This window comes from Hakea prostrata, chromosome 7 (assembly GCF_041222555.1).
Source record: "Hakea prostrata isolate BN-2017 chromosome 7, UWA_Hpros_2, whole genome shotgun sequence".
Taxonomy (NCBI): Eukaryota; Viridiplantae; Streptophyta; class Magnoliopsida; order Proteales; family Proteaceae; genus Hakea; species Hakea prostrata.
Genome location: NC_142606.1, coordinates 58,026,671 through 58,054,222, shown reverse-complemented (window position 1 = coordinate 58,054,222; position 27,552 = coordinate 58,026,671). Strand labels below are relative to the sequence as shown.

General features: G+C 38.0%; 1 protein-coding gene across 1 annotated transcript; it reads left to right on the top strand.

The window, feature by feature from the left end:
- Nucleotides 1-6,834: 6,834 nt before the first annotated feature.
- On the top strand, nt 6,835-27,275 carry LOC149011479 (IAA-amino acid hydrolase ILR1-like 4). Its single transcript, XM_089162910.1, has 5 exons — nt 6,835-7,321; nt 7,519-7,644; nt 25,878-26,192; nt 26,627-26,755; nt 26,829-27,275. The coding sequence occupies exons 1-5, from the start codon at nt 6,962-6,964 to the stop codon at nt 27,237-27,239; spliced, it is 1,341 nt and encodes a 446-aa protein (XP_089019036.1). The 5' UTR covers nt 6,835-6,961; the 3' UTR covers nt 27,240-27,275.
- The last annotated feature ends 277 nt before the right edge of the window (nt 27,276-27,552 follow it).

The following is a 27,552-nucleotide window of genomic DNA, read 5'->3' as shown; positions in this document are numbered from 1 at the left end:
ATAAGTATGGGGAATTAAATCAAATAAATAATGGTAAATGCATGCTTATCAAATACCCCCACACTTGAGTGTTTGCTAGTCCTCGAGCGAAACAAAAAAAATAAACTAATACAGAAAATAAAGAAAGAAAAACCTAACTCACTTTCGTAGGAATCACGGTTGCACTTAGCATGTGCAACAAGCCTTTAAACCCCTAGATTACCCTAATGGACGAGTTGTGTCTCGTGAGTGTTTGCAGAGAATATACACACAAAATTCTTAAGTGCTCTTCTAATTATTCTGGCAGTAGTAAGAGTAGAAAGATAGATTCCAAGACAAAGACACTCCACTAAAGATTAAAGGGAATATAGGCACCCCCACACTTAAGCTCTTACACCCTCTCTTGAGTCTAGCTCTAGGCAAACAATTCAATCGAGAAGTCTCCTTTTATCTTCAGTCTACCAGTTCACCCTCAGATAAGACTAAACTAGATACCAAATAATACCAAGAACTCAAGATCTAAGCAATATTGACCTTCTTAGACATTTCTCTTTTATAAGCACATTAATTCACTTCTTTCTTTAATGGTCACAGTTCTAGTCCGTGCAATGTCTTGCCTGTTAAGCTTTCTAGATGGCCTATGTAACGAGTGTTGGGTCAGCCGCTCTCAAGCCAGATGGTCTTAAGGGACTAGGTGTAGAATACCCCTCGAACTTACTTACTCAAGCCAACTAGGCTACGAGGCCAAGACTAGACCAAAGACACCCCCAACTGTTTGCGCGAGGCACGATGTTGGTGACACCGAGACCGGTTACTAAGAAGGAGGTCTAACCTTTAAACTTCAGCATTTTTTTCTTTTTCTTTTTTCACATTATACTTCAATTTACTTCACATTTAATAGTCTAAAATCGGTCTCAACTTGCACCATAAGCACAAGGCAATACAAGATAACTAGATGGTCAAACCTTTTGGACTACGGAATTCCTATTTTCCGATTCAACCTCGGTCTCAAAATGTAAAACCCATTACTATTCTCTCAAGAGGGTGTTCATTACATCAGATGGGATTTCTAAAACACTTAAACTCTCATTTTGTATCTAAGCAAGGAATTAAAACATTTATCTTACCAAAGCGAGAAAAAATTAGGCACTTTTTATCTTTGTGACAATGCTCTACCAACTATCAACAAGTCTTACTTGAGTTGACACCCCCATACTTAAATTATGCAATGACCTCAGTGCATGCAAAAAAATAATAGAAGCAAATAGAGGAAAGAGTGTACCCGATGTTTGAACTCATGATAGAGCACGCAACAGTAAAACCTAACAACAAACAAAGAAAATAAAGGAAAAAAAACAAGAAATAATATCTAAACATATGGGTTGCCTCCCATAAAGCGCTAAGTTTAGAGTCTTCAGCGGACTCGGAAGAAGCAGCCAATGGAGGTGGAAGCTCAAATCTAAATGTGAATGGTGACGCCCAAAGAAGTGGAAGAGTCCAACAATGTGTTGACTTCCTCAATATTTAGGTTAGATTCCCCAAATGGCAAGTAATGTTGTAGGGGATCATCAATAAACATGTTTGGAATATAATCAACCACTACCTCATTAATAAAGTTAATTGCAAAGCACTCTTCACCCCTATTGGGCTAATGATTCATTCCTAGAACGAATTGAGGACTCAAGAGCCGGGAAGGGGATTTGGGAGTGTAAGATTTAGGAGTAGGACCCTACAATCGGAATGTGCAACCCCTACAAGGAAATTGATGGAAAATACTCACGGGTGGTGCTTACTAGGCTGTGTGCACATGCCAGCCATGGGTCAAATCAACCTCTTCTAAACTCTCAACATCAATGGGCAATGCCTTAGGAGTAGGCAAATGTGCATAAGCTTGCATGTCACAATAGAGATTGCTTGGACTTGTTCTTCCTAGACCCAATTTGATGATTAGGGTTACCTATTGGTTGACTAGGTAACGACCAACCTCCCTCCTACGATGGCATCAGCTAGTTGACCAATTTGGATTTCAATTTGTTAATGGATTGAGAATGGGAATGCAACAATTGAGTGTTTTGCTCTAATCCACTAAGTGCTTTAGTACCTTATCCTCAAATGATGAATTATGTGAGGGTTGTGAAGATGATGGTTGCTCATTCCTATAGGCATTTTGGTGCATATTAAATGGAGGTGGCCTATAAGGTATTTGATTAGAGGGATTGGGCATTGAGTTTCGCCATGAAAAATTGGGGTGGTTTCGCCATCCGGGTTATAGGTATTGGAATATGGATCATTGCCAAATTTAGAGACTCCTTGGGCCAAATGTGTATGCTCCTTAACAAACTCAAGGTATTGTGTAGCCAAATAGCAGTGAGTGACATGATGGGATAGGCTAGAACATAAAGCACATGCTTCAACGATTAGGTGGAGAGAAACTTGTAGGAAGTGGAGATGGGGTTTGTTGTCCTAATGACAAGAGATGGTCCAATTCTTTGATAGCAAGTCAACCTTAGTGCTCATCCCAATGGTAGGATTAATCTCATAGAGATCGCCCTCTTGGTTGCCCAATGGATGGAATCTCGGTCCTGCTGTGAAGCATGGTGTTGGGAGTTTTCACTAAGGGTCTCAAAAAGTTCCAGCCTCATTCTCATTCTTGTGCATGAAAGTCCCACCACAAGAAGAATCAACCATTTGCCTATGTCGGTCTCTAAGGCCATCATAAAAGCATTGAACCAATTGCCATTTAGGAATAGCATGGTGGGGGCACTTCTAAGTAATTCTTTTAGTCTTTCCCAAGCCTCATGAAATTGTTCTCCTTGTTGGGAGAAACTCATTATCGCTCCCTAATGCTATTGGTACGGCCAATGGGGAAGAACTTTTAAGGAACTCTTGTTGCATTCTACCCAAGTGGAAATTTAACATTGTCCAAAAAATGAAGCCAATGCTTAGCTTTATCTTTAAGGGAGAATGGAAAAAGAAGTAATCTTAAAGCATCAACTGAGAGGTTTTGAATTTTAACGTGGAGGACACCTCTAAAAACTCATCTAAGTGCTTATAAGGCTCTCATTGGCAAGTCCGTAAAAGATGGTAGCATTTGAATCACACTAGATTTGATCTCATATTGAGCCGCCTCTATATTAGGCAACTAATACAAGAAACCGGAGTATATATCGAGGAATGAAATGCTCACTAAAGGGCCTCATTGGAGGCTCATAGTTTGCCATGGTTCTTTGCCTTCTAAGGTTGGCCAAAGTCTCTTTAACTCTAAGTCAAGTGGAGTCAACTCGGGGTTTAGGGACCGACGACCATGCATACACACAGAAGAATAAAAAAAGAATAAGCTAAATAAGTAAAATTAAAAGAAAATAATTATAGCAAAAGGGAGAGTTTAGGACATACCTAAAGCACAACCACGTGATCCGAACAAAAGTTACACAGTGGGATCCGAGGGATGGGGATTTTTAAAAATTAACCTAAACAACCCAACTAATGCAAATATTACAATTGAAAAGTCCTAAATATAATTATATCTAAGAATGAAAAGATAACCTAAACTAATTATCGAATCGCTACTCTGCATTACCTACAAAACAAAAGAAAAAGAGATTAGTTAAATAAGCAAAGAAAAATAAAAAATAAAAAACACTAAAAGTACCTAAAAATTATGCCTAATTGACAAAAATCAACCAGCAACCGTGCTGGTCGAAACAGGCGCCAAAATTTGATCGTGTCGCTAACCAATCAAAAATAAAATCATGTACTAACAGCAAGCGGAAAGTACGGGGTCGAACTATGGGGAACTAAAAGGCAAGACGAGATTGAATTCAACAAACTAAATTTAAACTAAATCTATTAATTAATGCAAAAACGTTAAATATGAATATGTGAAGATATTTGGGATTTGAATCCCAATGCCCCTAATCGATATAACTCTACACTTCAAAGTAAATTAGGGATGGTCTTCCTAGATATGCCCTATCTTCGCAAGACTATCGCCCGCGGAAGCTGCACGATAATCGCTGAGTTATAGAACATCTTTGGCCAAACTCAAACACAATCAACTAGAAGATATAGAACAATCAACAATGAAATAAGCATGGTTCATCTACATCCCAAAGCAAAGGAACTAGCTACTCATTATTACAAAGTTCATAAGAAAAATAAAGATGAAACATAGGGAGAGAGAGAGAGAGAGATGTGGTCTTCTTCTTCAGCAATGAGAGAGATGAGAGCCGAGCGCTTTCGGGTTGGCTCATGCTCCCACACAAGAATCCCTCTTTACCTGTCGATTTGACCTTATCTTTCGGAATTTGGAAACACTCAAAACTGGAAAGTTGTAGATATTTTCAATATCGTTTCATAGCATCTTGAATCATCGAAATCCAAGCTCATACGAGAGAGATATGCCCAAAATACTAAAGGTAGGTCTGTTTACCCGATTTTCAGATTATATCAATTTGTCCTTAGACCTCCACCTATTCCAATTGGCAAGATCTCACTTTCATGATTTCTGAGCAGCAAGATTGAATGCCATGATTTAAAATCCACCAATATCTAATATATTTGCCAACTTTACTCCATATTATCTCTAATATCCAAAATCTCCTTATTTCCGAAAAATACATAAAAATACTCAATTAAATCTCTTTAATTAAATAAGTATGGGAAATTAAATCAAATAAATAATGGTAAATGCATGCTTATCAGGTGGCCTCAGTTTTGTAGCTAGAAATTGGGAAGGGAAGCCACAACTAGCATGGTTTATTCTAAGTAGTTTTTCCTTGGTGTTGGAAGGTGAAGCTAGCCCTTGCACTTTGGGAAGGATTACTCTACGCCTTGGCGGATTGTATTGAATATACATGCTGAAACGGATAACCAACAACTGGTAAATTTGGTGAACAATCGTAGCAAGGATTGTCTACTTTGGTGAAGCCTTTGCTTGATGATATTCTTACCTTGGTTAGAAAATTTTTGGATTGTAAGATTTCTTATTTTTCTAAGAGGGCTAATGCTATAACCGATCTCTTAGCCAGGAAGACCCTTTCGGTGTCAAGCCCGATTGAATGATCATGTTCTATTGAGTGGTTATTCGAGCCAAGCTTGGCCACTCCCTCTGCTTGAGCCAATAAAATGCTTGATTACCCCCCCCTCCAAAAAAAAAAAAAAAAAAAAAAAAAAAGAAGAAGAAGAAGAAGCAACAATGGCAATTATGATATGGACTTGTAGAATATTTTTGCCATAGTCATATGTATATATTTTTTTTGGTTTATCATCATTAAACCACTTACAAGGATTGAGGCCTATAGGCCTAAATATGGGTAAAGGAAGAAGACATAGATCAAACCTAAAAATTTCTTGGTCTTATTGCCTCTACAAAGGAAGAAACAAGTCCACTTGTAACTACATATCTCATGTAAAAGGTGGGCATTATTGTGCATTATTGTTTTGGATAAAAGGAAGTAGGACATGACATTACGACTCTCCATTTATCACATGTTATTTTTGGTAAAAGATTATCACGTGTTACGGGTTTTTGGCTTGAGTCTAGATTCTCTCCACCCAGCCTGCCTCTCCACTCATACAGGGTTTGTCAGTGTTAGGCAAAGACTGTATAGATTAAGGGGTGGGTTGGGTGAAGAGGATCTCCACTAGGCTTGGCTTTTGTCCATTTGGTTGTGGTTTGCACATTTATCATTGATTTCAAAAATTGAGAATCCACATTTGAAGGAGGGATGGAGAGACAAACAGAGTGAGCACCTATAGCTATGAAGATGGAGCTTCAGTGTTGCGCAATTAATGCGCCGCATTGAGCTGGATACGGTCCGGATGGAATGGATGGTCGATGGTGAAAATCTTAACCACTTGATTTGCATTTTTTTTTTTTTTTACTTTTTCAACCATACCTACCTGAAAAAAAAAAAAAAAAAAAAGAATGCAAAATGAGTGGGGGGGGGGAGATCGTGGCCATACATAGCTCAATGCTGCGCATTTACTGAAGTTGAACCTATGGTACATTATGTCAATGACATTTTGCCGAAATGTTGTGAAATATCGTCATGTCGCTCAAGGGCGACATGAAACCAAGCACCGAAAAGATGGATACCAAAAGTCATAGTAAAATTGCCGAAAAATTGGTTATTTTTTACTGAACCAGCAAAAAGTCAGCGACAATTGAAGATATTTTTGCCAGCGGCATGAGTTCGGCCGTTGCTGGTGTTGTTGGATGCCTGAGCTAAGTGTTTTTGCTGATAGTATGAGTTCCCTTTGGTCTCCGACAAATATGTCGCCGTTGCAGAGAAGAAGCTTGGGGCAGAGATCTGAATCACTTGAGATGATGACGATGATGTTGTCGTTGATGTTGACGAGGGCAATTAGAGTCCTTCACTCCTTCTCCGACTCCGACAATAGAAACACCGCTGGAACTTAGATTTCTCTGTCTATCTCTCTACACACTCTAATCTCTCTCCGCTCTCAAGCTCTCTGGCCTCTACACCGTCTCTCTCCCACAGTCCCATTGTTAGAGACTCATAGTCCTTTTCCAACTCTGATAATGGAAACACCTTTGCTGCAACTCTGGTCTCTCTCTCTCCCTTTGTCTCTCTACATCCTCTAATCTCTCTCCCGCTCTATGGCCTTTGCATCGTCTCTCTCAGCAGTGTCAACTCTCGACCCCCACCCCATTTAGATGTCAGCGAAATGTAGCTGACATTTTGGGGTTTAGGTGTGTCGATAGCCACCAACACCCCTTGTGTCGGGGACATTTCGAACTTTGGTTGAACCCTATGAGTCCCTCATGTAGAACCTAATGTTAAAGAGCACGTGCTACTGTTTTGTTCTATAAAGGGCTTCCCAGTTCCCGGTAATTTCTCGGAAGGAGACGTTTTTCTCGCTGGCAAAATCCAGCACCCGTGATCTATACTCCCTAGCTTCCAAGCTCAGTTGCAAAGTAGCAGAGAGGTTGGGAGGGAGAGAGGAAGAGACAAACATGGTTTTCTGCAAATGGGTTTCTCTGATATTCTTGCTTCGCTTGTTTGGAACCTTACCCATTCTATCAAATTCTTCTTTGACTAGCAAAGACCTTGCCGATATCCCTGTTAGTTTTCTCAATCACGCCAAAACACCAGAGCTAGTGGATTGGATGGTAGGTATTAGGAGGAAAATACACGAGAACCCAGAACTTGGGTATGAGGAATTTGAGACTAGTAGGCTTATCAGAGCTGAGCTTGATAAGATGGGCATCCCTTACAAATACCCAGTTGCAGTTACTGGCATAATCGGTTATATCGGTACTGGTAAACCACCGTTCGTTGCTATAAGAGCAGATATGGATGCTCTTGCTATGCAGGTCAGAATCGGATTTGACTATAAAATTTTTATTTTCTCCGTTTTCTTTTAGGATTTATTTGATAGTTTTGTGAATACGGTCAATGTATTCGTGGTCATGAGAATCGATTATTTTCTTCTTTGGATTACAAAGCTTTGATTTTCCTAGCTAATGTTCTATGATGTTGTTTGCTTGTGCTTTACTGTGATGATATATAGGAAAGTGTGGAGTGGGAGCACAAAAGCAAAGTCCCTGGGAAGATGCACGCTTGTGGACATGATGCCCATGTTGCGATGCTTTTAGGAGCGGCTAAAATCCTCCAAGAATATCGGGATAATCTGGAGGTTTGTTTCTCTTACATGTTTAATTGCTGATCAATTATATTTCCTTATTATTATTATTGATTTGGGGGGGGGGGGGGGTTTGAGGATTGAGCTTTGATCTCCCTTTATTTCTCGGGTTGACTCCGTGTCCTGCTTTAGAAACTGATTCCTGGGTTTTGGTTCACGGATCAACACAGGTTAGAAGTGTTAATTTTTGCTATCACTGGTCTTTTTTGTTGTGCATATTTCTTGTGTTGAATTTAATTGACCCAGGATGGAAATTGTGATCATCAATCTCGGTGTTGTGTCTGTTTGTGATTAGAGGAATCATAATGTTGAGGACTTTGTTCTGGTGCATCCCTCTATGAAGCTCAAGAAAGATGACTATTCATCTTTTAGTGTCTAGATGGAGAAAAAATGGGGAAGAAAGATGGCAGCTGTTGTTTAAGCCTCTTAGATCAGTTGTTCTTTATTTTTGTTCCTAAGGTTCCTAAGTAGTAAATATGCAGATAATTATTGAAGATTGTTAAGAAGAATGCTAGTCAGAAACTCCAAGGGGAAAATAGCCTACTCTCATAGAACAATGCTAGAGGTGAAGAGAGATCTCACAGTAAGTTTTTTCTCATAGATTCAGAATAGGAACCACATATAGGTTACGTTGTATGTGGAAGTAGACTTCTTTGTGCATTTATATTACCCACCACATGATCTCTCCTTTTCTATGACAAACGAGAAATCGTATTGAAACAGTTCATATAGAACTGCCTCACAGTAAGTCTCCTTTGGTATTGTTGTTGAAATTTGAAAAGCATAAGAGGAGAAACTCTCCTTGCTGCCTTAGGTAAATGACATGTGGGGCCCCTTCTTAAAGTGAGGAAGATACCAACAAATTGACCATTACTTGGATGAAATGATCATTAAAAACAATTCCTGTTTAATAAGTTCTGCTACCATGTTGTCCAATGGAAGTTACTGGTTGTATTTTTGCTTTAACTTTGAAAAACCTTTCAATTGACTATTGATGATGAGTTTGGACTACATTGGCACAACTCTATGCTAGCACATTGTTTTTAGGTGGTCATGTTTTGTGCTTTTTAGGGGATTTGTTTTATAGTTTCCACTGGAGGCCTTTATCAGTATAAAAGCTCCTCAATTTCTGGATTTCTTTCCACTTAGATCAGTTCTGCTATGAAAAATTTCTCTCGTTTGAAACAACCCACAGGTCAAAGCACAGAATGGTCAGATGTGTAAACTGCAAATATAAAAATAAAAGACGTCCATTTAAGTTGATTGGCTCAAATTAATCAATTTCTGATATGCTACTTGAATCAAGGACTGGGTATTGCCTCGTGATATTTGACAATGCACTGCCTTTCTCCTGAACTCTTCCACCTTATAAATAATCTAAACCTTATAAGTTATGAAGCCTTTTATGTGGACAGATAAACAAATTTTTCTGATTGATTTTGAGATAACACAATTTCCCCACTTCTGTACTTTTCATTTATTTATTTATTATATAGGGAATATTGGTATATATATTGGTCTGCTAGTTTGGGTTTCGTATTAGTGTACTTGAGCTGTACTGGCCTTAAGCATTAAGGCTTAAAAACCTATGAATGAACTCTTTCCATCCAAGTCAAGAGTTTGAAGTGAGAAACTTCCTCAATTTTAAAAATTGGGTATATATGGTGCTTTGCTATTTTGGGTTTCATATAAGCATTCTTAAGTTATACGGACCTAAAGAACAAAGGCTGAAACCCAAGGAAAGGGCTTTTTTTCATCCACATTAGGAATTTGAAGTAAGATACTTTATCGAAATTTACTCTTTATGGTATTGTACTGTAGAGAATTGTCAAAAGAACAACTGGTTCTTCCATGTGATGTCTAAGAGGGCTTTCTTGTCTTGCAGGCAGGGGTGAGTGAACATTTTATTTTCCATTAGCTTCTCTCCTGGTCTTCCGCCAAGGAAATATGATTGTTTTGTTGGAACTGGATTGGGCTTCTATTAGTTGAGTCCTGTTTTGAGTTTGTTCCCTTTATTGTTTCACTTTCTTAGTCAATTTAGGTTAACTTATCAGTTAAGGATTGGGTTAACCATTTTTGTGTTTAGTGTAGGAGTCTAATTTTAAGTCTTACGTATAAGTTTGTTAGGGAGGCCAACATTGTACATGGATTTAACAATGTATAAAGTATCCCACGATATGATACTAGCCGATACGTATTCATATTGGAGACAACTGATATGATAGATCTCAATACGTCTCTCTAGTGAGTTGCACTGAAATACATTGGCTAGTACGATACAATACTCAATACGGGACGATATATCTCTTAAAATCACCTAACCGATATGATACTCGATACCGATACTTTAAACCTTGGGCTTTAATAAAGAAAGTAGCTTTATTTTCTGTTCTTCTTCTCTATTGGACTTCTTTCTCTCTCTCTCTCTCTCTCTCCTCTCTCTCTTTTAAGTCAAGATTCCCTTTTGTATGATCAAGGTATGTTATTGTCTGTCCAATAGAACCACTTTGTCGTGTGAAACCTAGGTGTTATATTCTGTTGTTCTTATCACTCCTGTCATCTTCTTCATCCAGCTATTAGCATGTACGTGTTTAGAAAGGCCTGACCATTGGAGAACATCTGAATTTGATATAGTGTTCCATTTCCCGATTAATGAACTCAATCCAAGTTTGGAAAAGTCCTGCTCTGCTCATTTTCTCATTTTATATGTTACCCATTATAACCTTCTCCCTCATATTTGCTACTCTTTCTGCCTCCACATACAGAATCTATTAGCAAGTTTTGACCTAATTTCTGAGTTTTATATGGGCTTTAGAACTTACCTTTTTACCCCTTACTGTTATTTTTTTTTTTTTTGTTTTTTTTGTTTTTTAAATAAATTTATTTTATTTGACTATTGATTTCAAATATGCATTTCAGTTTTACATCTGATTACAGTATCGCTTGATTTCTCTATTTTTCTTATTCTAGGATTGATCCACGTTTCGAATCCAAGTTTCAAGGGGTAAATTTGTCTTATGGCTGTGATACAGGTCATGTGAACAGTATTTTGGGGGTAGTGGAGTAGTTATGTCCTTTCTTCTTTATTTATCCTCTAAGGGTAGAATCCTCTGGCAAGTCATTCTATTCATGTCACAGGCTGTCGTCTCCTCCTTGAATAGCTTTGCTTCTCATGCTCTCTCTCTCTCTCTCTCTCTATCTTCTCTATAATTTGGTAACAAGGATTTTAATATTAACAAGATAGAGCTGTAATTTTCAGCATATGTTCTACTACTGATTTTCTAGACTCATTTTGAGTTTGGATTTATTCAAACCATCTGATTTATTGTTATTTTGAATCTCCTAATCTGAACTTATCCTCCAAGAAATGATCTCGTCTTTTAGGAATGTTTTGAGTCTTCTATAATAGTATTACATAGCGGGACTAGACCTATGGCGGAAAAAATTCATCAAGATGATGACCATCAAAACAGCTGTAAAACACCTACTATAGGAGTACTGATATTACTAGACAAAAGCTGAAGCCCAAAGTTCAATCGCTGAACAGATAGATCCATACCTGTTTCTTGACCGGTTAGATCCTTGGGAGGAATATTTTGGGTGGTATGCAATGACTGAGGTAAGGGAGCTTCACTTTGTCTACCTGTGATAGACTTCCCATACCAGAAGATGGTGTACGTTCCATGAAGAAAGGCTTAAAGTTAGAAGCCATGAGCCTTATATTTGGCAATATAAGAAGCATGAGTTGAAGAATGAGTACCTACCAGTGCAAATCCATGTGAAACTCACCCTTCAATAAGGTTCCTATCAATTAGCCTTCAGAACTAAAGACAACTTGAACCATCCCTCAATGATATTCAGTTTGCAAATTGAGGATTGTGGGAAATCAAGCACCAATAATGTTAAAGCACTAACTGACCTCATTGCATTTTGATAAAGTTTAAATAATCACGAAGAATTTTGATAAATGAAGCATTTAAAGAAAAGGAGTTTGAAAATTGCGCATAGAGCTAAAGTGATTATGGTTAGAAAACAGTCTCTAAGGATCAAATCAGACCCAAGGTTGAAGAAAAAGCAAGAAAGAAGAAGGAGAAGAAGGAAAAGGAGAAGTCGAACCAGCAAGGGAGAGTGACACCCTGTGATTCTGGGTTAGTGTTTCCAGAATTGCTGGCACCATCTTATTTATAGTAAGTATTCTCAAAGTTTCATACTTGGAGGACAAGTAATCTGTCCTCTAAAAATAGAAACAAAACTACAAGGAAAGGACATTATAAACTAATAAGAGAATCTGTCCAAAATAGAAAGAAACAAAAATAGAAAGTAGACTGAAAATAGAAAGTGTGCTAAAAAGGAAACTTCGGATCCTCCAAGCTTTGCACATCAAGCAATCCTTCAACATTGATTTGCGCACCAAGCAACGATCAAAGACTCGTGCGCTAAAGATCTGTGCAAATCTCAACAATTATAATGAATCTTGATAAAGAAGAGAAACTGTTTCAAGTTTCATTGATGAAAAGGTCAACAGCTGGAAATTAGTAGAAAGATGAGTTTGGGGTTGAGAACAAGAACATTCCACAAGCGATCATCATATTCATGATGTTGGTTTTGAAGACATAGAACTTTGCTCAAGTCTTTGATGGGGAAGGTTTCCAAAGCTAGGGATTGCATTGTAAAGGTTAATGAAGACACAATTAAAGCAAGAATAGTTATTAAAATTTTGTAGTTCGCTCTGCATGAAGCTCTCACTATCTCTTAGGGGTGTAAATGGATCGGATTTGGATCGGATATTGGTAATACCATATGAGCATCCTATTATATTTGGACGGATTCGAATAATATCCTATAAGTTTTTGAACGGATTTAGTCGGATTCGGAATGATAATCGGATAATTATTTTTTTAAGTAGATTCTTCTAAATGCGTTCCATGAATATAAGTTTTCGACTACCTATTGACATCTTTACCATTTTATTTGTGAAGCTAGGTTTGAAATTTAAGCATTTAGCAACTTTGGTAGTTATTTTCGTAGAAAGTCTATAAAAATAGTCACAGATCTCAAGTAAAAAATTATAAAATCAAGAAAAATAAATCCAAATAAGTAACTTAATCGGATAATTTTATCGAACGGATAATAACTAGTAAGAAAGAGGTATACTATATCCTCATCCTATTAGTAATCGGACAGATTCGGAGACTGCTAGACGGATGAGGATGCGAATTCGGGAGTGGATTTTGGTTATCCATTTACACCCCCTAAATTGCTGTCAACCTCACTACCTTCAAAAGAAAGCTCGGGATTGAAGACTTTGTTCCTAAACTTCTCAATGTCAGCAACATTTTGTCTTGGAATAGTTATAGCTGCTACTTACATGTTTTCCACTTATCACTACAAAATTTGAGATCAAATGTTTTCAAATTGGGTAGAGCTGATGCATATTAAACTTAATTTTGTGCCTATTTCATTAGAATAAGCCTTGGCTTGTTTCTATGCATGATAGGATTTTGATCCAATGAGGTTTTTTTTTTTTTTTTTTTTTTGTAATAGCCACCTTAATATGCCAACAAAATGGGTGGAGAATAGGCATTGAAATATAGAGAGAGGAAAGAGAGAGAAGAAGAAGAAAAGTTGCAGGCTTGGTGTGGAGGCCCAAAGTGAGAATTGTGAGCCCTCCTCAAAACAAATCTACTATATATAAGCTGTTTACACTTTTAATCTGTATAGGAAACAAAATGGATCACAATTAGGAGTAGAACTCCCAAGTTCGATTGGACTTTAGACTCCTAATTATTGCCTCCTATTCCCATTCTTGATGGTACTTTTCTTTTCCCAAATGCCCTTCCTGACAGTCCCCCTCAAGCGGGAGCATATATATTACTCATGCCCAGTTTGCTACAAATGTAGTCAACCCTTGCACTCCTTAAAGCTTTGGTGAACAAATCTGCGAGTTGCTCTCCAGTATACACATGGCTGGGAAATATTTTTCCTTCTTGTAACTTCTCATGAACAAAGTGGCAATCAACTTCAATATGCTTGGTATGTTCATAAAAGATTGGATTGGATGCTACATAAACTGCAGCTTGGTTATAACACATTAACACCACAACTTCATTGGTCAATCATTACCAAATCCTAACTCTTGGAGTGATTGTTTTATCCATACCATCTCACATGTGACATGTGCTATAGCACGATGCTCAGATTCTACGCTTGACCTTGCTGCCACAAGTTTCTTATTGTACGACAACACAAGGTTTCCTTCAACAAATGTACCATAGCCTATAGTTAATCTTCTATCAATAGGTGATCCAGCCAGTTAGCATTAGAGAATCCTTTAACATCTCTATGACCATGATTAATATAAAAAAGTCCACGTCTTGGTGCTTTCTTAAGAGATATCTCAGAATTTGAACAACTGCATCCTAATGTGTTGATCATGGGGCCGACAAAGCTGATTGACAACATTGATGGGAAAGCCATTGTTAGGTTGAGTCATAGTTAGATAATTTAGCTTCCCAACAAGTCTTCTGTACTTCTTTGGATCATCAAGGATTGTTCCATCTTCTAGCATTAACTTTAAGTTGGTTTCCATAAGAGTGTCTAAAGTTTTCAATCCCAACATTCCTGTTTTAGAGATTAAATCCATTACATACTACTATTTAGACAAGAAGATGCCTTTTGTTGATTAGGCTACTTCAACTCATGGAAAGTATTTTAGTTTGCCTAAGTCTTCCCTTTAAAATTTCTCTCGTCAATAGATCTTCAACATGTCAATTTCTAAAGTGTCATTTCTTGTAATGACGATATCATCAACATAAACCATAAGAAAGATTCTGCTAGCATCAGAGTGTTTGAAGAACACAAAGTGATCACTCTCACACCTTGTCATGCCAAATTCTAACACAACAGAAGTTAATTGTTTAGACTATGCTCGAGGTGATTGCTTGAGGCCAATTTTATGATTTGTGGAGACGATAGACTATACCCTTCTCCCTCTAAACAACAAACCCAAGTGGATGCTCCATTTACACTTCCTCATGCAAATTCCCATGAAGGAAGGTGTTCTTCATGTCCAATTGAAGCAACGACCATTGGTAGGTAGCGGCTAGAGAGATGAAGATACAAATGGATGTAAGTTTTGCAACTAATGAAAAGTATCCAAATAATCTACTCCATATCCTTAAGCATATCCCTTTGCCACAAGATGGGCTTTCAAGCGAGTTGAAGAACCATCAGGATTAACTTTTGCAGTTAATATCCACCAACAACCAATAACAGTCTTCCCTGAGGGTAGAGGCACAAGTTCCCAAGTCTAATTGTCTTTTAATGTTTGTAATTTGTTTTGCATCAGACTAGCCCACCTAAGATCAGACAAGGCTTCAAGAACAATTTAGGAATATGATAAGTCTCAATGGTAGACAGGGCAATAGAAAAACTAGAGGATAAAGCAGAATGAGAAATAAAGTTGGAGGTGGTATATTGAACACAACTATGAATACCTTTCTGAAGAGAAATAGGAATATCAAGATCAAACGTGCGAGGGACGACCTCAGGATTAGTAGACAAAGTTAGCAGAGATGTCGAAATCGTAGGTGCAGAGGGGAGAGTAGATGTTCTCGGATGGCTCACGTAAACCTTGGTGATGGCCGGAAGAGGTGGTGGCAAAGGAACTGTTCCTTGTGGAAAAATACTTTGAATAACAAAAATAGAGAGATCATCATTGAGGTTAGTTAAGTTAACAGATTCAGTAGAAAAACAAGTGGACTCAAATTATGATACAACCCAATAACAAAATATTTCCATAAGTCAAAAGTATAACATCTATACCCCTTTTGAGTCCAAGAGTATCCAACGAACATATACTGGAGAGCATGAGGATTGAGTTTACATTTTCTAGGATGATCATGAATGAAGCAAATACTGTCGAACACACGAGGAGGCAAAGCAAACAAGGGAGGTGAAGGGAATAATAGGGAATAAGGGATGCCACCTTGTAATAGAAGAGGACATCTTGGTAATAAGATAATAGGTGGTCAAAACGACATCAGCCCAAAAGGATTTGGATACCTTCATCTCAAACAAGAGAGAACGGGTGACCTTCAGTAAGTGTATTTTTTTTCTTTTTCTTTCAGCAACACCATTTTGTTAAGGAGTGTCAACACAAGAAGATTGATGAAGAATTCCATTAGAAGCCATAAATTTGCAAAAGAGATTAGAAAAATATTCTTTAGCATATCACTATGAAAAGTGCTGATAGAGACCAAATTAAGTATCAATTTCAATAACATAATTACAAAATGTGTCAAATAATTTTGAATGATGTTCATCATATAAAGCGAAGAAATTCTTGAAAATTCATCTACAAATGTTACAAAGTGTTGATAACCTAAAACAGAAGTAGAAAAGATCCCACACATCAGAGTGAACCAAATAAAAAGGCTGGTTAGATCCTCATTTTGTATGAGGATGAAAGCTCAACGATGAAGCTTTCTAAACTGATAAGACTCACAATCTAAACTAGAAAGGGAATGAAATTGTTTGTCTAATAATTTTATAAGGAGGGATGCCCCAGTCAATAGTGTATTTGATGGGGGGGGGGGGAATGGAGATGTTAGAATAAGCAATGGAGGACGTTTCCTCGAACAAATATGCATATGATGCGAATAACACTAAGATCTTCATTAAAATGTAAAACAAAAAGACAACAACTAAAATTCAATATACAACTATACAAATAGTCAAGTACAACTATACAAGTGTAGGAGTCAATAGTAAGTACAACTGCACTAAAACAGTATAAATGTATAACATAACAATATCCAAATACATATTACAATCATGTCACACCTATGAATAAGAATAACCTAATAGTAATTGTTGTGGTATGGTGGCTCCTCGTCTCAATATCAAGATGAGTGATTTGGTGGATCCATCCCATGAGCCAAGTAGTACTATGACTGTCTGAATCTCTCCTTCGACCATTGGACATACACTTCCCATGACACATTCCTGTTATGGTTCTGTAGGTCTAGTCATCCACAGATGCCAGATATCCTATCAAAGGGAATGTGCAATACGGATTTGGAAGAGGAGATAGCTTTGGTGGTGGTTGTGATCCAAAGATGGACTTCACAATTGTCTATGCCCTTGACCCAGGATCCGCATAAGTAGCACCTTGGGACTGATATACCATCCCGTCGGGGCTTGGAAAATAAGTTCCAAGTGTGTCCCACTAGTGCTTGATAATCGGGAGGGATGCCATAGATTGACAAACAAAATAATTATTTATTGGGTAGAAAAATATTTCAACTCCGTGAGACCATGGATTGGCCCATGGAGTTAAACATATATTTATTCCATTACCATACAAGGCATATTTCATGTATGTCTTTTACAATTTTTATGTAGGAAAATAGATTTTTTTTACACCCTAAAATAAATAAATAATTCTGTTTGAAAGAAGAAAAAAAATCGATACTTTGAGTTCATAGATCCATAGTGTTCTACATATATTAAATCCATATTTATTCGACAACATTCTATCATGCATTTTGTAAAATCTAGTTGGGAGAAGAATGGTTATCTATAATATGAAAAACTCCAAGATATGAGTGAAATGCTGCTAGATCCACGCAATGCATGTGTTTGTCAACAAGAACCACGCAAGAACAAGTGCTAATGTTGAAGATCAACTCAAAAAGTGCAAGAATCAAGTAAGAAATGAGAGAGAATTCAAAGAATTGAGGGTCAAATTTTCGCCCAAATAAGCCAAGTTTCGACCAAAATATTGCTTTTATGGTCAAGATTTTTGGTAAAATCTCGTGAGATTTCATTGAGATTTCAAACTTCTTAGTTTCAGTTTGAGTTTCGTTTTGCTCAATATTGAGATGATGAAATTTTATGAAATTTAAAACCTTCCTCTATGATTTTGCGTAGTTTTGACATTAGAGGAGGAGATAGGTAGACTTTAGTTCTTTATACATTCTTTTGAAATCTGCAAATATTGAGTAATATTTGTACCTTTTCTATCTACTCAATAAAATCCTTGGATAATTCATAGACTCTAGCTAGATTATTTTGTCCAGAATACAACACATTCAAATACTCCCATAAGTCCTTCACAGTCTGCAAGTGAGTAACTAAATCAACAATATTATCGACCAAAGAATTAAACATTTCCCCAAGTATATGAGCATCAGTAATTGTCCAAGTATCATCGTCTTTAGGTGCAGGCTTAGTCAAATCATCTATCTGTCCCTGTCCAATAAGAACAACTCTCTATAGCTCTCCATTGATGAAAATTTGATACACCCTCTAGTCTCTTTTCGGTTAGTTGATGGGAAGATGATGAAATAATTTCAATCATGGTATTTTTATTGTCGCCTTACTAGGTGAGGTAATTTCAGTGAAGGACTTGGAATTGAACCGGACCTTTAATCAAATCAACAGTACCAAACCAATCAACTCAATAACCACCCAAAATTGATAGCAGAGAGTTGCACAACTCCTCGGTTATTTCCAAGTGACAAAATGCTTCAATTAGATGCTCAATCGATGCTGCATGGATTGATTCAGGCAACAAAAACTTTAAACAAGATACTCAAACAATGCTAAAGGGATCGATTTTCTGACAATGAATATTCTAAACAAGACAGCAATCAACAAGTCATTCAAAAATTCTGTAAGAGTGTAAAACAGGGTAACCTCTCAGAGATTAAAAAAAACCAGGAGTTATGCAGCCATTCTTCAATCTAAAACACAAGTTTTGAGAGCTTCTTTATCTCATCGAGTCTTCAATCCAAAAAATTGCAGCGTTAGGTGCTGCCATCCCCGCAAATCGAGACCTAGAAGACCTTCAAACTTGCAGCGATGGTTCTTCAGGAGTAATAGGTATGTTTGTGAACCTTAAAAGCTTTGAACCAATGGTATTCTTGAGTACCTACAACTCTGATACCATGAAATTTAGAGAGGAAGGGAGAAAGAAGAAGAAGATAAGTCACAGGCTTGGTGTGGAGGTTGAGAGTGAGAATTGGGAGCCCTTCTCAAAATAAATCTACTATATATAAGCTGTTTACACCTTGAATCTGTATAGGAAACAAAATAGATACCAAATAGGAGAAGAGCTCCCAAGTTCAACTGGACTTAGACTCCTAATGCTGCCTCCTTTTCCCGTTGATTGTTAGCGCCTTGTGCTGACTTCCGGTGGCACTTTTCTTTTCCCAAAATGTTCTTCCTAACATGCATCAAAATCAATCTAGTGACTTTCTTTATTAATGCTATTATCAGCGCATTTTAGTGGAGCTGGATTAAGATATATATGTTCAGTTCTGTTTTGAGTTGTTTCCTTTATTTTTTTGGTAATTTTTAGTTGACCCCTTGAGGTTTGGCCTAAGTCAGATTTAATAGGAAAAAAAATCACGTTTTGCATTTGGCTCCCCTGTGGCATCCAAAAACTATCAAATAGACCCACTTCATTAGTTGATTAACAGATACTGTTAGTCTTGTAAATTTTATGATGAAAATACCCTCATCTCTTATATATTCTCTCTCTCGTCAACTGCCTCTCTCCATAAATCCAGCTGCCCTCTGCATCTTCCACCAGAAGCAAAATCAAGCTTCGCTCATGTTCCATGCCATCAAACCGTTTGTGTCCCTTCTCTATGAAACTAATTATGATCGCTGCTGTTGGTGGGAATCCTTCTCATCTTCCGGAGGTTCTTTCTCACTAATTCTAAACCTCCTCATAAATCCGAGAAGCATCTTATACTTGTAGCTCCCCATTTCTCTGTATTTCAGTCTCTGTGGTAATCTATGTCACTCTCTCTCTGACCTTTCTATAAGAAAAAGTGGAAGATTGAGATCGCTCACGTCATCGTTTCTGCGACTCTTCTGCTTCCTTATCTGCAGATCGATCAGCCTCAAACCTGAATTAATTCCTTCCAATTTGTAATTCATTGAACCCTTTCGGTCCAAGTTGTTAAGACAAAATCTGTCTGGTACGAGAATCATTAGAAGCAGGAAAACCTTGATTTTCAGAAACGGGACATCCACTACATTCAACTAACAATGGCGGTCTATGGATCTAGCGGTCATTTTCAGAGTTGCTTCTCAACACTTCCATCACCGTTTTGTTTTTCTTTCTTTCTTTCTTTCTTTTTTTCTTTTTAAGTTAAATTCTCTTTCCCTCATGTTTTATATTCTATTCTGATAGTCTTTGCTAACTCATCTCCAATATAGTTGGCTGCTACAGTGCGATCATGATTAGTTTCATACATAAGGGAAAGAAACGGTTTGAAGGTGTGAAGGATGAGCCAAGCTTGGTTTTGCTTTGGTGGAAGGCGCGGAGGGTTAGCTGGATTTATGGAGAGATGGGGAGAATAGGTAGGAGATAGAGAGGAGAGCATTTTTGTCATAAAAGTTACTAGACTAACATGATCCATTAATCAACAAATGGAGTGGGTCTATTTGATAGTTTTTGGATATCACAGGGGAGCCAAATGCAAAACTCGAATTTTTTTGGGATTAAATCTGACTTGGGCCAAATCTCAGGGGGCCCAACTGATAGTTACTTCTTTTTTTCTTTTTTCCCCCACTTTGCTAGTCAAATTAAGGATTGGATTTGCCTTTCCTTTTTTGAGTATGGTTTGAGACTTCCTTGTACGTTTGTTAGAATACCAACATTGTACAGAGAGTTGATAAAAGAAGCTGTTGCATTTGTTGCTCTCCTTCTCCATTGAAAATTTCCTTTTTCATCAAGAAACCTCTTTTGTGTAGTCAGGGTAGGTTGTTGTTTGATCCAAGGGAACCACCCTCAGGTGTGAAGCCTGGGTTCTAGTATTATTATTATTTTTTTTAATTGTTGTTCCATCATCTTCTTCATCCATAACAACTAAGTTCTGTTTCTGAGAATTTTCTTCAACTAAACCTTTTGGTTCTGGTACATCATATACAAGGTTCTTTTTGGATGAATCCGAGGTAGGAAGATCCAATCATTGAAACCTATGCAAATTTTGATCAAATTTTCCTTTCCTCCATTGAGAAACTTGATCCAAGATTGGAGAAGTTCTTTTTGCTGATCTTCTTTATTGTTTCCTGTTATATTCTCCGTCCCTATATTAGCTACCATTTTAAACATTATCAATCTACCGTTGTCAAGTGCAATCTGTTACCATTTTTTATGTGCATCTGCATACAGTCAAGTAGCAAGTTGGACCTTAGTTTTGAGTTTATTTGACCTACAGAAATTACTGTTTTACCCCCATTTGTTACTGTTTGTGTTCTGAGGGCAAGCCTTGGTGCAACGGTCAAGGTTGCTCCATTTTCACCAACTGGTCATGGGTTCAAATCTTGGAAGCAGCCTCTTGATGAATGTGGGGGTATGACTAACATTTTATCCTCGCTAGACCTTGATGCAGTGGGAGCCTTATGCACTGGGAGCACGCTTTAATCAATGTTTGATTGTTGAATAATTTTGGGACTACCCTTTTCATTGTTCAACTAGAATTGCTCCCAAATTTCAGATTTGTACTTTTTAACAGCTTTTCTGCTACTGTTGCTAGATTCAATACGAGTTGGGAATTATTCTGAATATCTGTTTTGCTGTTATTTGACTTCTTCTAATTTCAACTTATTTTCCAAGAATAGATCTTGTTTATTGGTAAAGTTTTTAGTTGTATTTTCCGAGAATAGATCTTGTCCTTCTACAAGAACAAGGAAACTAGGAGAAAAAACTTAGTGTCATTTTCTTGTCATTTAACCTGGACTTAGTGGACTAAGTCCAATGCTGATAAAACTTCTCTATTACACCTTTTTAAGTGGTCGAGAGGGTATGTTCTTGCTCCTTGTCTGGATCTCAGTTTTTGTTGATTGGAAAGGCTTCAGCTTCTTAGGTCCTAACTGGCAATTGGGAAAAGGATTCTCTATGACGATAATCTTTTTAATCAGTTCTTTTCTCCTTCTTTCTTTCTCTCTCTCTGTCTCTCTTTTTTTCCCCTTCATTGCGGAAGATTGCGATTAGATTTTGATAATAATAAAATATCTCCATTTTCTTCAGTGGTAGAGAAAGTGAAGTACCTTCTTTTTGTTTCTTCTTCAAGAGAGAAAGAGGGGGGGGGTGGGGTGGGGAGAGAATTGGCTTGGGTATGTGATTTAGCCCTTGATTGAAAGGGATCAACTTGGGGTTGATTAACCAGGATCTTTAATGGACAGGCATGTTCAAATTGGTCAAAATTAGGGTGCCCTGGTTGGGTATTGGTTTGGAGGTAAGTAGTTGATTGGAAGCTGTTAAAATGACTCTGCCACAAGTGATGGTGCAGGCCCCTGCTAGGAGTAAACAGGAGGGGATGTGCTGCTTTCTTCACCCTGTTCTGGCATAAGCTGATGTTCCAACGATTAATACTATTGTCTGGGATGTCATTATCTAGGTAGTATTGAGTTTGTCAAGAAATTTGGGAGATGCGATAAGTTAAAGAGATGGGTAGCAAATTTGATTTTGGTGATGGAATGAACTTGCATGGAAGGATATTCTTGTATTTACCTAGAAACTTGTGTAAAGATTGAAACTTCATGTTGAATATCATGTAAACCCCAATTCTAGGGTTATTCTTCAGGATCAATTCAAGTGAACCAGCAGTAAATTTAGGATTTTGCAACCCTGTGGTTCTATTATAATGCTGCCTTGAAGGGTTTTAGGGCTTGGTAATAGGGCCTACAGGGTTTGGGTAGGCTTAGGATCTAGGGTTTAATGACTTCCAGATTTGAACCTTGCTGTAAATTAAAATTGAGGACTGAACTCCAATGCTAAGGTATAAGAAAATTAGGGTTTCTTGAATTTTAAGGTTTCTAGGGAGTAGTTAGGATTAGGGTTAAGGTCGAAGACAAAGGAGGGGTAGGATATCTAAAAGGGATCAGGTTTTGGTTGAGGGGTTTGAAAGATTTAAATGAAAGAAGGCTAGGGTTTCTAGGGTTTTTGTGAAGATGGTAAGGTGCAGAATTTTTAGGGTTTTGGGTGCAGGAAAAGAAGCTGAAGTTAGGGTTGAAGGTGAAGGGAGGGGAGGGGATGTTGCAAACAAAAGGGGAAGGGAATAGGAGGGGGAAATTTGGAGAACTAAGGTTTAGGGATTGGGGAAGTGAATGAGAACCTAGGGTTTAGAGGTTAGGGAGAACCTATGCTGTCACAAGGTAGGAGAAGGAAAAAGGAAGAAAGGGGAATGAGATGAAGAAATAGGGCTGGGGAATGGCAGGGGATGGAGAGGAATAGGGGTGGGGGTAGGTGGGGTGACACTGCCACAGGCTAGGGGAATGGTGCTGCTATGGGGTAGGGAATTGGGCTCGGGGAGACTAGGGTTTGGGGGAGGGTGTTCACCGCTGGCAAGGCGAGGTAAAAGTGGTGGTGCGAAGGAGAAAGAAAAAGAGGAAAGGTAGTGGCTGGGATGGGGAATGTTGGTACTTGTAGGAAAGGAGGGGAAAGGAGGTTAAAGGGCTTGAATAGTTCAGCAATTAGAACACCAACAGCAAACGCAGGCTTCCTTCTTCAGGAAACTGATGACTCCTCTATTTCGCCTTCAATCTCAAGTTTATTCAGCAATCAAATCTGTCCTCTTTACAAGTTAAGGACTATATTTATAGCCTTACCTGAATGGACTCATACTAGGACTCGACATTAGAAGGTGATTCAAACTAGGGTTCTTATTGGACTCAGACTCATATTCTAACAAAGATTCTAACTTAACTCATCCTAGGATGATTCAAATTACAAAGGACTAGACTCCTTGTAGAACTTAAACTGCAACTAAGGGGAAACCCTCCCTAATTGGGACCCCTAACTCGACTGGGGCTCTTCAATAACTTGACCAAAACTAGACCAAACCTCAAAACAATAGTAGATTCAGAATCCTACTAACATACTGGATCCAACAAACCCTAATTAGAGTCGACTAGAACAAGCCAAAATTACCTAAATGCTTTTCTTTATGCGTAATTTCCTGTAGGACTGTTGGGTGTTGGCTGCCACCCTAGGCCCTGTTTCGGCCTCTGGAGTGGAGTTGGATCTGGTTCACACAGATATCTTCGAAGCACTTGAATTAAAACGAGAACTTGGACTAGAATCTTGAAAAATCTTCAAACTAATTGAACAAGAGCTTTGATTTGAAATTTCTGGGCTTAGCTCTGTGGGGAGTTGATTGGATCAGACACCAATCCCACTAACAAAACACTCAGGCTTCACACTGTTGATGTTGATTAGATCAGACACATTTCAACAGCCTTGATCAGACTGCAAAAATCTTCACCAAAGAAGAATAAAGGAGCAGCGACATGCTTTTCTAGTAATCAAATTTTTATGTCTAATAATATACCCCCTCATGCCTTTAGTGTAAAAAACTCAAAAATCGACTCTTGCACTAAAAGGAAAAGGCCTAACCCAATCCTTAGCCTAATAGTTCACTTCAATTGACTAGGAAAAGTGAAATCATGAAGGAAATAAACTCAAAAACAGGATCTAACTAAACTGATTAGATAAATCCTGTTTTCCTACTTTCTGCCTGTATTATTTGTTTACTAAATTGGCCAATTATAAGGCAGACCCATGGGATAAAGGGTCCACAATATATATGACCCAACCTGAAGCTTTTTTTCCACTAAGATAACCCATGAATGACTTATCTAAATCTGGATTGGGTTGGGGCAGGAGTAAAAAAAAAAAAATCTAATTTTGTCTTAAAATAATTTATAGCAATATTTCTAACAACAAATGGCGAGAAGTGACCCAATCCCCCTGTTCTCTCTCTCTTTAATCTTACAGCTCCATAGTTATCAAATTTTATTTAAATTTGCATTCTCCCTTGAAGTTCTCAAAATTTTCAGATTTCTTATTTGAGTATTATCTATCAACCACTTTGGGCCCTGGAAATGATTTACAAGTTCAATGTCCAGTCTCTGGGCACATATGAATTCAATTCTGAATCCCAAACCTACCAAATTCTGGGAAAATTTCTAGAAAGGTAGTTGTTTCTGAGTTTGGAATTTGATGGATTTGTTTGGAGCCACTCTGTGTCTCCAATTCTTTTCCTCTCCTTCAACTGATGAAAAACACCCCCCCCCCCCCAAATAGGGGGAAGAAAAAAAAATCCAAGCATTTGGTCTTGTATCCTATGTTTAAAGCATAGAGTGACATGAATGCTCCCACTAAAGTGTGCAATGTCTTAAAAATATTTAGTGCAGAATTGTTTGCACAAAAAATAAAAATAAAGTGCAGAATTGGTGAAAATGGAGTTCATACACCTCCAGAGTTGTTGCTTCTTGCGTCTGTGCCTTGGAATTGAAGAACTGTGCTGGAGGCCAATTCTCAATTGTGGCTTAATTTTTAAGAAATTTTGTGTTCATTAAAATCAAATTTCTCTTCTGTACGTCGGTGGATATGACATTACAGATTAAGATGTGGGCACGATAATTAAGTTGCAGTAGTGCAACCGTTAGTTTATATGTTCAGAACATGATGACAACCTCTCCTGCAAGGTGGGGGTAAGGCTGTAGACATTTTCCCCTCCCAGACCTTCCAGAGTAGTTGTTGGAGTATCATGATGTCGGAGCTCCCTTTTTTTAAAAAAAAAAAGGGGTTGTGGATGAGATAACAATCTTCCTACCTAACCATGTTTCAGTCTTTCAGACAACTTCTATGTCTTGCATTACCAATGCACTGACAACTACAGTTTGAGATGTCACATGAATGGATGGCAACATTCCTTTTAAGGTTATTTTACCATTGTGTGTCATTGGCAAAAAGCATATTCACAGAGGTTTTGGCTTTGACGTTGTGTTTGTGTTGAAAATATCAGTATGCACACTTAGTAGGTGGAAGGGTTCCACATTATTTGTATAAATTGCATGCCCATACAGGGTAGAAAGTGGAAGAATCTGCTTTCTTTTGTATTGACTTAGATACTATGTGAATTGATTCCTCGAATTGGGGTTAAAAATCAAATGCCATATCTCCTGTATTTTGAGGGAAAGAATATCCCAGCAGAATGGTAGGATTAATTGATCTTTTGGCACTAGCTGTTTTTTTTTTTTTTCAATTGAAGAGATTGCAGGAGTGTTGCTTCACTTCTTGTCGCAGTGCAACAATGTAAATTTTAGCCAAATTTCAGAACCACTTCAAACATTAAGCGGTGTCTAATCACTGGTAGTGAAGTGATGGATGTTAATGTTATCGTCATTTTTTCCTTGACCAGGGAACTGTTGTTCTTCTTTTCCAACCAGCAGAGGAAGGTGGTGGTGGGGCACAGAAAATGATTGAGGCTGGAGCACTGGAAAATGTTGATGTTATCTTTGGGCTCCATGTATCCACTGATGTATCTGTTGGTCAAGTGGCTTCCAGGCCTGGCCCTACAATGGCTGGAAGTGGCTTCTTTGAGGCAGTGATAAGTGGAAAAGGGGGTCATGCAGCCATCCCTCAGCATACAATAGACCCAATTTTGGCGGCTTCTAATGTGATTGTTAGCTTGCAGCATCTTGTTTCACGTGAAGCTGATCCTCTGGATTCACAAGTAAGGTTTTGCCTCCTCTGAAGTTGCAATTTTCTTTTTCTAAACCTTAAAATGTAATAATAGGTCAGCTGTTGTTATTATTCTAATCATATCAAGTTACTAAATTATTCACGATGAGATTAACATCCATTCATGTCATTAGTTTCAGATCAACGGCTTTATGTCACGACACAATCCACCAATCAATCTTAGTCCAATCTACAATTGAAATCACCCTCAACATTTGACATGTTTGTAATCCAAGGGATGCCCTAGAGGGACAAGCATAACCTTTCATTTGTGATGGGGTGTCCCGGATATCTGAAGGAGGAATTGATTTGAACTTCAAAATGGCATAAACAAGAGTGGCCAAATATCCCTCTCATGTCTGCATAGAAAATCTTTTGCCTTTATCAATTACCCTTTCATATGCTATTCATTTGATATACTTGCAGGTTGTTACAGTTGCAAAGTTCCAAGGAGGTGGCGCATTTAATGTCATCCCAGATGCTGTAACAATTGGTGGCACTTTCCGAGCTTTTACGAAAGAAAGTTTTATGCAACTTAAACAGAGAATTGAGGAGGTATAGAGATTTAATGGCAGCAAATATAAATAGCTTAAACTGGTTACTAACAATTCTAAAATGCAATTGACAGGTTATCAAAGCACAAGCTGCAGTGCAGAGGTGTAGTGCTACTGTTGATTTCCTTTCAGATGAGAAGCCCTTTTTCCCTGCAACAATTAACAGCGAAGAACTGCATGAGCACTATGTTAAGGTTGCTGGGGATATGCTTGGTGTGCACAACCTCAAAGTCATGCCCCCATTGATGGGATCAGAGGACTTCGCATTTTTCTCAGAAGTCATTCCTGGGTACTACTACTTCCTTGGGATGAAGAACGAGACACGTGGACCTCTTGCATCTGGTCACTCCCCTTATTTCACAATTAATGAGGATGCGCTTCCTTATGGTGCAGCACTACATGCATCTTTAGCTGCAAGGTACCTTGTTGATTCCCAATCCAAGTCTCAGTTAGCAGCAGGGGGGAAGTTACATGACGAATTGTGAGGCAATCCTTATATATTCTTAATGGATGCAGCAGTTACATCTCCAGTTTAGGATTTCAAGTGCGAACAATGTGCAGCACTTAAAAACATTGTTTGTCTGTGTATGTAAGTCTGTAACAGGCTGTGTGAATTGATACAGATCAGGAATCCATTTGAAATATTTATAGTTTGCAGATAAATTGGGGAGTGTTGAATTGACCGGACATGATAGATGAGGCCCCCCACCCCACCCACTTCACCAGTTAAACGTGTCTCCTCTCTTAGATGTTGATGCGTCCAAAAATTGTCCAATCATCGGAGGCCCTACAAAACAA